General features: G+C 52.0%; 1 protein-coding gene across 4 annotated transcripts; it reads right to left on the bottom strand.

Annotated features, from left to right (window-relative positions):
- Positions 1–445: 445 nt before the first annotated feature.
- CPN2 (carboxypeptidase N subunit 2) lies at positions 446–10,921 on the bottom strand. 4 transcript variants are annotated; one of them, XM_060010926.1, is made up of 3 exons: positions 10,812–10,917; positions 3,508–3,599; positions 446–2,505 (listed from the first exon to the last, which is right to left on the bottom strand). In XM_060010926.1, exon 3 carries the CDS (start codon positions 2,494–2,496, stop codon positions 853–855), a length of 1,644 nt encoding a protein of 547 aa, XP_059866909.1. In that variant the 5' UTR covers positions 2,497–2,505; positions 3,508–3,599; positions 10,812–10,917; the 3' UTR covers positions 446–852. The 4 variants fall into 4 exon arrangements, with proteins under 4 accessions (XP_059866909.1, XP_059866908.1, XP_059866907.1 ...); XM_060010925.1 differs by lacking the exon at positions 10,812–10,917 and adding an exon at positions 9,997–10,805 and having other exon boundaries at positions 446–3,599; XM_060010924.1 differs by lacking the exon at positions 10,812–10,917 and having other exon boundaries at positions 3,307–8,903.

Genomic DNA, 10,921 nt, shown 5'->3' with positions numbered 1-10,921 from the left:
GGATTACCCAGGGATCCTGAATGACAGCCAGCCCCGAGGAGACCAGCGTGCAAGAGGTGACTGAGTAAAACGGGGAGAGCAGCTGGGCTTGGGTAAGAGGACGGTGTCCCCAGAACCAAGAGAGGACCATTTCAGTGAGTGAGCAGCCCACAGAGGCCGACACTTAAAACTGCAGGGCGTCGGTCCCAGCCACCCAGCTCCCTCCCCCCCCCTCCCCTCAGGGAGCAGCCATCCCATCGGCTGAGCAGGCAAAGCGTTTCCCCTCCAGAGCCCCTGTCACCTGACTTCTCCTGGAAGCGCTGGAGGGGGGCAGGAACGGCATGAGTCCCCTGGATGTGGAGTCAGAGCCCCGCCCCTCATCTTTCTGGTCACCTCTGCTTTTATCCTCTCCCCTATTTGTCTTTATCAATTAAAACCACAGTTCCAGGCAGAGAAATAGAAACAGACATTGGCTTTGAACTGGATGTCAAGAGCGGGTGGCCTCCACTTTGCGGAAATGGAGCAGGGGTAAGAGGGTATCTCAGGGTGGGGATGAGATTAGGGTGGGTGTTCAATAACAGAAAAACACCAGGGCGACGCCAGCAGTTTATTCTCCGGACCACGATGCAGATTTAACGGATGCTTTGCAAAGCTTGAGGAAGGCCCCGTTAGGTCTCAGACTCAGAGACTGGGGGGATGAAGGAGGAAGGGGCGGCGGAGACTCGGGGGGCGAGCTCCCCACCCACTCCACCCGGGGAGATGCAGCCCCATCCCTTGCATCTGAAGAACCAAAGCTTCAGCTCCCCTCGCCGGCTCTTGCCTGGCTGGGCCCGGAGGCTGTCTGCCCAGGCTCCCAGCCCACCTGCTCTGCACCTAGGGCTCCCCTGCCAGAGCCTCGATCGACACAGTGACCCTCGCAGAGCCACAGCTGGACTTCAAGTCCCACTCCTGACTGCCATTGAACGGCAGTCCCGGGGAGGCCGAGCCCTGCCTGGGAGACAGCTGGACGTTCAGCCAGCGACACCGGGCCTCGTCACAAGCCAGCACCACGGTGCCCTCGGGGTTGCTGTAGAGGCACCGGCCCCAGGTCGCCTTCTCCTCCATGGCCAGGTCCCAGCCGCCCCCTGGCTCCCTGTCCTCCGGCCCCGGGGCCTGGAAGCCCAGGTGGTCCCGGGTGACCGGGCACACCAGCTGCTCCTCCCTCAGGGCGGGCACCACCTGACCCTTCAGGTAGGCGGGGCCGGCACAGTAGGTCTGGCTGTTGAAGAGCCGGTCGCTATGCTGGTACAGCCACCCGAAGAGATAGGCCAGGTGGCAGTCGCACTGCCAGGGGTTGCCGTGCAGGGCCAGGTTGAACAGGTTGTAATTGGTGTCAAAGATGCCCTGGGGGAGCGTGGTCAGGAGGTTCCTGGAAAGGCTGAGCACCTCAAGCATGGACAGGTTCTGGAAGAGGGCTGGGTGCAGGGCCGTCAGGTTGTTGCTGCCCAGATAGAGCTTGACCAACCCCTCAAGGCCCCTGAAGATGCCAGCCGGCAGATGGGTGAGGGCGTTGTGCGAGAGCGTGAGGGACCCGAGGCTGGACAGGTTGGCAAAGGCTCCCTCGGGGATGGTCTCCAGCTGGTTGTGGGACAGGGACAGGCTGACCAGGCCCGGGGAATGGGCGAAGAGGCTGGCGGGCAGCGTCCGCAGTGCGTTGCCCTGCAAGCTCAGGAAGGTCAGGTTGCCCAGGGAGGAGAAGATGGACCGGGGCAGGTGGCTGATGGTGTTGCGCTGCAGCCACAGCTTCTCCAGGCGGGACAGCCCCGCGAACGCCTGCGCGGGCAGCTCGGAGATGGAGTTGCCGTCCAGGAAGAGTTCCCGCAGGCCGCCCAGGTGGCTGAACAGCCCTTGGGGCAGGCCGGCCAGTGCGTTGTTGCTCAGCCTCAGGGTCTGCAGGCTGCAGAGGGGGGCGAACAGTTCCTCGGGCAGCTGGGCCAGGAGGTTCTGAGCAAGGTTGAGGGTCTTCAGACGTCTCAGAGGCTGGAAGAGCCTCCCGGGCAGCGTCTGGAGCCGATTGCCCTGCAGCTGGAGGGACTCCAGGACATCCATGTGCTGGAAGAGGCCCTCGGGCAGAGCCTCCAGCATGTTGAAGTTGAGGGTGAACTTGCCCAGCGAGGTCAGGTTGGAGAAGATGTCAGTGCTGAGGTTGGAGAAGGCACCGCCAGTGATCTCCAGGTCCTGGAGCCCCGGCAGCCCCCCGAAGGCATCCGGCCCGAAGTGGCACACCTGGGTGTTGAGGAAGACCACCTTGGTCAGGTTGGGGCTGCCACTGAAGGTCCTGGCTCCCACCACGGTGAATGAGGTCTCCACGAAGATGATGTCTGTGGCGTGTGGCGGGATGTCCAGCGGGATGGCGGCCAACTCCTCGTCGGAGCAAAAGACCTCCCGGATGAAGCAGTCACACCCCTTGGGGCAGGGCTGGGTAGGCGTGGCCAGGAGCAAGAGGCAGGCCCAGCGCAGCCAGGCTCTGGGCAGCATCTCCTAGATCTGAGTGGGAAGCGAAAACAGAAGTGGCACCTTCGTCAAGGGCAGGCAGCCCGGTGACCAGCACACTGGTCAGAGAGCCAGGAGATGGGAAGCTAGTTTATGTTTCTAATAGTTGTTTTCATACCACCTCACAGCAGCCTTGCAAGGTCAATAGGACCAGAGTTCTAACCTTCTGACAGCAAGGGTGTCTCGTGGCCAGTCCACAGTCCCACCCTGCAGGTTAGTGGCAGGACCAAGACCCTGGTCTCGTGGACCTGACGTGTTGTTTCCAGATTGGAGAAAGAGGTGGGACCGAGACCAAAAGGCATGGAACAGGGGTATAAAAGGAGACCATGGGTACTGTGGAATTTTTAAGATGATATGTAAAGTATGGGCAGATTATTCCTGAGTTGGAAAGTCTTTTAACCGTAACTCTTCCTGAGTTTTCGAATCTCAGCACATTGCAGAGCCTAATTATGAGGAGATCTTACCCTCAGCTCTTTGCACCGCTGAGGCTGAGAGCAGACACAGGGACAAGACGGGCTCTTATCTTGGAATGAGTCCGCCTTCTCTTCAGTGGTGCTACCAAAACGCTCCCCTCCTGCCCGCCACCCCTATCACCAGCCTGGAGCCCACGGAACTTTCCAACACTGTGTGGACAGGTGGGTCCCAGATGAGGGGATTCCACAGACCTGTAGGTTTTTGTTTTAAATAAGGGAAGGGGACCAAGTTTTTAGTTCACTAAATATTAAATTTTTTTAATGCCAGCATCTACCACAGGTCACGAATTGGTGACACAGCTGACAAGCACATTTTACTTACCACGCAGTCTTTTTTATGTCTGAACCACTAGCCGGCATGTAGAAACTGAGAAATAGCACATTAAATGTTTCCAGACTTCAGGATGATTTAGGGACATTGGGTTCACATTCCCACATAACGAGATCAACGGGGTCTTAATTGTCCCATTAGGGGGTCTGTACCCCCCACACCTCTACTGCTCCCACCCACGTCATCATTTACATGGCTTCTAGTGGTTCGAGTTCCATGAGTTGGAATACCAGCTCCATCACGTTCTCGCTATGTGACCTTGGGCTGTGCTTCAATTTTCTTATCTGTAAAATGACGATAATATTAGTGCTAACCTTGTTGGGGTAATTGCAGGATTAAATGAGTAAATAGAGGTAAAATTCTTAGAACAGCGTCTGACATAGTGTGAGCAATCAATAAGCTATGTTAACCATTGTTAAAGGTTGCAAACCACCGTCATTACAGAAAAGATTATTTGAACATGAAAGAAGTAGGAAGAACAAAATGCCCTTTAGCTAGAATATATTTAGCTTTAAAGAAAGAAAGAAGACAGACAGAAAGAAGGAAAGTCAGAAAGAAAGGGAAAATTCTCATGCAATATAATCGTAATTTTTCTCAATTTACCTGTCCTCAGCAAGAACTCAGCTGGCTCCCTGTTGGGGAATCTTGGCCCCAAGCACCCTTTCTGCACCCTGCCTCTCTGCTGCCCTCTGCTGGCTGCTTCCTCCATCGCAAGATTCAGCTTCAGCCAAAAGGCTCCACATGCAAGCACGGTGCTTACAAAAAGCCCCCTGTACCCTCTTCCCATTCAGACGCTCAATAACTCTCAGTTTTTCCAGGAATTTTTCTGCCTAATCAATACAGAAGGAACAATTTCTCCCTGAAAAAGCGCTGCCGCTCCCTTGAGGCTCCTCTGATGGCCACATAGGTAAGCCACAGGAGGTGGATTAAACACCATGGTTGGGAAGGTCTCTAACAGTGAGGGTCTTGCTGCCACTCAGGACACACTAGGGCAAAGGACAAGCCTCCTGGTCCTGCCATCCCATAGACCAGCATTACAGAGTTCAGCTTTAGCGTGAGACTTTATTCTCTTGAGATTGCATGCGCAGAATACAGATAAGAAGAAGAGAGCCTGGCTGAAGAAGGATGACGTAGCCATGGTCCCACCCATACCTGCTACCTGGGCTGTCCCTAGGCTCCTACACGAAACCCCTGGTCATCCTGACAGAAGCCTTCTCTGACTCCTGATATGTTTCTCTATCTTAGCACCTGGCATCGTCCTCCAGATGACGGGTTCTCACAGCTGTCCTTTCTGCGAGAAGGTGGGTGTGGTCCTCTCTACGCTCGTGTTGATTCATGATAGGGTCTGTTGAACTGAACCGTTGGCTGAGATGAGCAGCTTGAGAGGCAGAGCTGCCCTTCCCTGGAATGATTCCAGCCCGGAGTGAATGACCGTAGCCAGGCGTGAGCACGGCCTTGAGCCCTCCCTCCTCCTTCCCCCACCTAGAGTAAGAGAGGAGCAACTCCTATTTGTAAAGCGCCATAATATTATCAACATGCCAGTCCCCTTCCTGCTAACCCCTTTGGTCCTTGGTTCTCAAAGGCAGTTTCCAGAAGAAATCCCACTAGAAGGGACATGAGGACCCTAGGGACCATCTGGCCAGCCTCATTGAGAGGGTGAGGCCAGGCCCCCAGGTGTCTGCAGTGGGGCCTGGGTTAGAACCCAGATCTCCTGGTTTCCTTGATCACTCCTGCTGGGAGAGCTGGGACCAAAGCAAGAGGGGCAGGCGAAAGGAAAAGCCTCATAGGGACACTGTGCCTCACCCGCCCCTGCTGTACCTCTAACTTCTAATCCAATGTCACTTGGAAATAATATGATTTAGAAGCAGTCTACAGATTCAATGCAATCCCTATCATATTACCAATGGCAGTTTTTACAGAACTAGAACAAAAATCTTAAAATTTGCATGGACACACAAAAGACCCCGAATAGCCAAAGCAATCTTAGGGAAAAAAATGGAGCTGGAGGAATCAGACTCCCTGACTGCAGACTATACTACAAAGCTACAGTAATCAAAACAATATGGTACTGGCACAAAAACAGAAATATAGATCAATGGAACAGGACAGAAAGCCCAGAGATAAACCCACACACCTACGGTCAACTAATCTATGACACAGGAGGCAAGGATATACAATGGAGAAAAGACAGTCTCTTCAATAAGTGGTGCTGGGAAAACTGGGCAGCTACATGTAAATGAATGAAATTAAAACACTCCCTAACACCACACACAAAAATAAACTCAAAATGGATTAAAGACCTAAATGTAAGACCAGACACTATAAAACTCTTGGCGGAAAACATAGGAAGAACACTCTTTGACATAAATCACAGCAAGATCTTCTTTGACCCACCTCCTAGAGTAATGGACAGAAAAAGAAAAATAAACAAATGGGACCTAATGAAACTTAAAAGCTTTTGCACAGCAAAGGAAACTATAAACAAGACAAAAAGACAACCCTCAGAATGGAAGAAAATATTTGCAAATGAATCAACGGACAAAGGATTAATCTCCAAAATATATAAACAGCTCATGCAGCTCAATAGTAAAAAAACAACCTAATCAAAAAATGGGCAGAAGACCTAAATAAACATTTATCCAAAGAAGACATACAGATGGCCAAGCAGCACATGAAAAGCTGCTCAACATCACTAATTATTAGAGAAATGCTAATCAAAACTACCATTAGTATCACCTCACACCAGTTAGAATGGGCATCATCAGAAAATCTACAAACAACAAATGCTGGAGAGGGTGTGGAGAAAAGGAAACCTTCTTGCACTGTTGGTGGGAATATAAATTGATACAGCCACTATGGAGAACAGTATGGAGGTTCCTTAAAAAACTAAAAGTAGGGCTTCCCTGGTGGCACAGTGGTTGAGAGTCCGCCTGCCGATGCAGGGGACATGGGTTCGTGCCCTGGTCCGGGAAGATCCCACGTGCCGCGGAGCGGCTGAGCCTGTGAGCCATGGCTGCTGAGCCTGTGCATCCAGAGCCTGTGCTCCGCAACGGGAGAGGCCACAACAGTGAGAGGCCCACGTACCGCAAAAAACCAAAACAAACTAAAAGTAGAACTACCATATGACCAGCATATACACAGAGAAAACCATAATTCAAAAAGACACATGCACCCCAATGTTCACTGCAGCACTATTTACAATAGCCAGGTCATGGAAGCAACCTAAGTGCCCATCAACAGACGAATGGATAAAGAAGATGTGGTACGTATATACAATGGAATACTACTCAGCCATAAAAAGGAATGAAATTGGGTCATTTGTAGAGACGTGGATGGACCTAGAGACTGTCATACAGAGTGAAGTAAGTCAGAAAGAGGAAAACAAATATCGTATATTAACGCATATATGTGGAATCTAGAAAAATGGTACAGATGAACTGGTTCGCAAGGCAGAAATTGAGACACAGATGTAGAGAACAAATATATGGACACCAAGGTGGGAAAGCGGGGGCAGGGGGTGGTGGTGGGATGAATTGGGAGATTGGGACTTACATATATACACTAATATGTATAAAATAGATAATAAAAAAATTGTAGTTATACAGAAAAAAAAAAAAGAAATAATATACTTTAGAATTTTCCAACAAAGGGATGTAACTGGAGAATTCAGGACTTGAGTCAAAACTGTGGCATCCATGGCACAGAAAATCAAGTGTAGAGAAATCAGCTTAGGCTCAGGCAGTGGTTGGTGGGAGAGGTGGGCGGAGCTTCTCTGGTGTGGGGGGCTAAGCTAGGGGGCGAGACCCACCTGCCAGCTCCCAAAGCTCTCACACCCACATCTTGATCCTCAGAGCACATCGAGAAGTTTCCAGGACAGGGAAACTGGGGGACCCAGAGCTACAGCAACGGGTCAAAGGGCACACGACTAAGAAGTGTGGGGCTAGGATCCGTCCTGATGGCCTGAGCTGTCAGCAAGGTGCTTGCAGCAACACCACAAGGCTTCTGGAACAGGAAGACCCATGCTCACATTTTCAGGACCCAAGGTGAACATACACAAGGGACCTTGTCTACCGCCTGTCCCCTTCTCTTCCCACCGGCCTCTCTCCGGTACTGTGAGTAGAGATCCCTCGCACAGCTGTGTCCCCGCACCTCAGAAGCCTAAGGGAACGCACTTCTGTGACGGGGTCAGCCTAGAGAAGATGGACCTTGGGAGGCATGCCACACAAGCCCTGGGTCCTGGGTACCTGAATCAGGATTTGAGATGGGGACACAGCCTCCAGATGGGCATGTCCCTTTGATCATGCAAACTTCTCACCCCTTGGGGGTGTCATGGTGGGAGGGGAACCAGAACAGGGCCTCTAAAGTTCAGTGCAAGACCCTCTTGTCCCAGTCCACTGGGGCAAAGGAAGTGATAGTTGGTACTCACAGTGAGGGTATGGAACACGTATCATTTCCAAATGTTCCGCTCCCAGCCCAAGACTCACTCTCACATCACTCTAGAATGGCTAAGAGTTTGTGCTGTGGTGTCAGAGAGTCTGGGTTCAAATCTTGTCTCCATCCCTTACTAGCTGTGTGGCTTTGGCTGAATTACTTAACCTCTCCGTGCTTCAATTTCCTCACCTTCAAAACAGCAAGGTTCAATACTACCTTCCTCAAGGGGTGGTTCCGAAGGGTGAATGAGAAAATGCATCGAAGGCTCCAAACCCAGAGCCGTGTACACAGAGAGCACTCTCAGCCCAGGCCAGCCCCAGCTCTGTGGTAAAGCAGTCGCAGGAGTCAGCTAAGGAAAGACTGGTGAGCTCATCCAAGCACCTCATTTACGGGCCAGCCGGCTGTCTCGCTACAGCACTTTCTGGCTCTTCTGGCCAAGGGAAACGGGTCATTGTTTTGTCCTTGGTTTAGTGGAGCTCAGATTCTGATGTGACCAGGATGCCCTGGACTTGGGCCTCTTCCCCGAGCCACCCTCAAGAGCAGGTCTCCACAGGCTCTGGAGACCGGGAGCATCCCCGCCTAGGTACCGTGGAGGACGGCAGCAGAGGGGACAGTGGGGCGGCAGCCAGAAGATTCCAACTCGTCATCTAAGAAACCACCTCTGCATTTGCGCAGAGACAAGCAAATGCCCACAAAAATGTTCCATGCCTTCAGCAAGCCGAGGAAGCCTGGCTTTTTGCGGAGGAGGGGGGGAGGGGTGACTGGCTGCGAATGGACTCTTTCCTCTTCTCAGATTACTTTTGGATTGGCACATTTGTGTGTGTACCACAAGCCCATCTGTCATCCACCGCAGAGCCAACCCTCACTCCTTCCAGAGGGTGATGGGAGCCCAGAGCCCGGCCCGACACCCCCAGGGGACTTGTCCCTGGACCTGGGGTATCCACGTCAGGATCTGTCTCACCAACGTGGCTGGATTTTGCCCCTCGGGCTCTAGTACATCTGCGAGCAGGAAGAGGGGCTTCCAAGGCTTATCTGGAGCCCCTGACTGCCTCACCCAAGTCTCCAGGACCCCGGTCTCCTTTCCTCTCAATCAGGGAAGTAAGCCAAGTGGCTGAGGCAGTGGGACCTGCGCTGGCTCCCTTCCCAGCCAGCCCGCCCTCCCCACCCTCCCTGCTGCCCAGGGTGTCCCAAGCAGTGAAGTAATCCCTCAGAGTCCCAGTTTCCGCATTTGTAGATTGAGAACAATCATGATAATCATGATAATGATAATAACACCCGCATTACCGCACATTAGGGTCATCGTGGCAATTAAATGAAACAACTGGCCATGGGTTTATGATACTCTGATATAATAAATTTATATTTGGTCTTCCTGGTTCCTGGCACAGAGCTCCAAAAACCCTTGGAATATCCTGAGTGATAAGAGGAACGTCTTTTGTTATTCGTAATAAGCTCCTTTCAACCCACACCTGAGTTTATGTCACTGAAGTGACTTTGATGGTCCCCTAGAGAGCTCCAGACGGTACACAGAATATTTGCAGTGGTTATCTCTGAAGAACAGAATTAATTGCGGTGATTTTAATTTTTTCCTTTGGCTTAATAACGTATTTTCAACTTTTAAAAATAATAAATAGGTGTCACTGTTGTAATAAGGTTGAAAGTTATTATAAAAATAATGTAGGGAATTCCCGGGCAGTCCAGTGGGCACAGGTTCGATCCCTGGTCAGGGAACTAAGATCCCGCATGCTGCACAGCACAGCCAAAAAAATTAAACAATTAAAACAATTTTTAAACAATTAAAACAGCACAGTTCCACGGACCTAACAGGGGCTTCCTTGACTCCTTTCCTTCCTTGCAATTACACTGCAGAGGCTCAAGGAAACTTCATCCACTGTCATAGCTTCCTGAAGGGAACTAACATTCTGAAATAGGAGGTTGTGAAGCGGGCACTGTCCTTTCTCCAAATGCTCCCCATGGGCCCCACCTCTAGCCCTCTCTTAGGCAGCCCCCTCCACTTGAATGCCCTTGCTGACCTTTCCCTGTTGCTACCTGTCCCCAGTCTCCCTACCCTCCAGGCCAGCACGTCACACGTCCCCTGGGAAGCCTTTCTGGACTGCGCCTCTTTTGGACCCTGCAGGGACTTGTCTTCTGTTGAACATGTGGGTCCTTCTGCTCTGCCTTCTAGTCAGTTGCGCCACCTGACTAGGAGCCCCTGGGAGGTGGCGGTCCCGTGACCGCGGCATCTCTTACCTGGCCGTGCACCCCAGCACCTGGCCCAGGGCTGAGCCAGAGAGGTGCTCGGGCCCTGGGTGCCGAATTGAACAGGATGTATTTGTGGCTCTCGTGAGCCTGTATCCAGGGTCTTATTCTTCATCCTGCTTCATGGATTAGGGCTCTGTCATTGCTGTACCCTGGGTTTCAATTCTGTCCCGGCTACCTACTAGCTGTGTGGGATTGGGCAAGTCACTCCCTAAGCCTCAGTTTCCCAATACCTGGGTATTACCCCATCCCTTAGTGTTAAAATTAGCACTCAATTGGATGATAAATATGCTAAATGAGATGGTAAATAATAAAGGACTTAATGCAGTGCCTGGCAAATAATAAATGTTTGCTAAAACGTAGCCACATACATGTTTTATTCCTACTTTATCATCGAAACCAGGACACTTCTGAGAATAAAAGGAGAGCTCTTGATAATTATGCCAGGATGACAGGCATAAGCAAGGGTGGGACCAGGAAAACCTACACATATGGTCACACTGCTTTATCCCCACCATCCACTAGGAGTTGTCTGTGCCCAGGGACTGGGTCACCTTCATCTCAGAATCCCACACCGTGACCTGCCTCCAGCCCCAGCCCAGCACCACCCTGGCTGAGTACCTCAGGGGCTTCTCCTGCCCGGGCAAGGGGACACAGAAGGTGCAGCCTACATGGAGTTGGGGACGTGCTCTGAAACCTGGGACGAGTGGCCAGCCCATCTCCTGCCCCCAAGCTGGGATTCCAGGCCAGATTCCTCCCACGTCCCCACAGACCCCAGAGCCCTGTAGTGACCCCAGGAAACCTACCGCGAGGGGCTCACGGTTGGGGACCAGCTGCCCTGGCTGTTCCTCAGGAGCAGAAGGACTTCTGGTGTGGTCAGTGGTCAGCCTGAACCCAGCAGTCCTGCTGCTGATCA

This window comes from Delphinus delphis, chromosome 4 (genome assembly GCF_949987515.2).
Source record: "Delphinus delphis chromosome 4, mDelDel1.2, whole genome shotgun sequence".
Taxonomy (NCBI): Eukaryota; Metazoa; Chordata; class Mammalia; order Artiodactyla; family Delphinidae; genus Delphinus; species Delphinus delphis.
The sequence above is the reverse complement of the archived record's forward strand: the minus strand, read 5'-3'. Positions and strand labels throughout refer to the sequence as shown.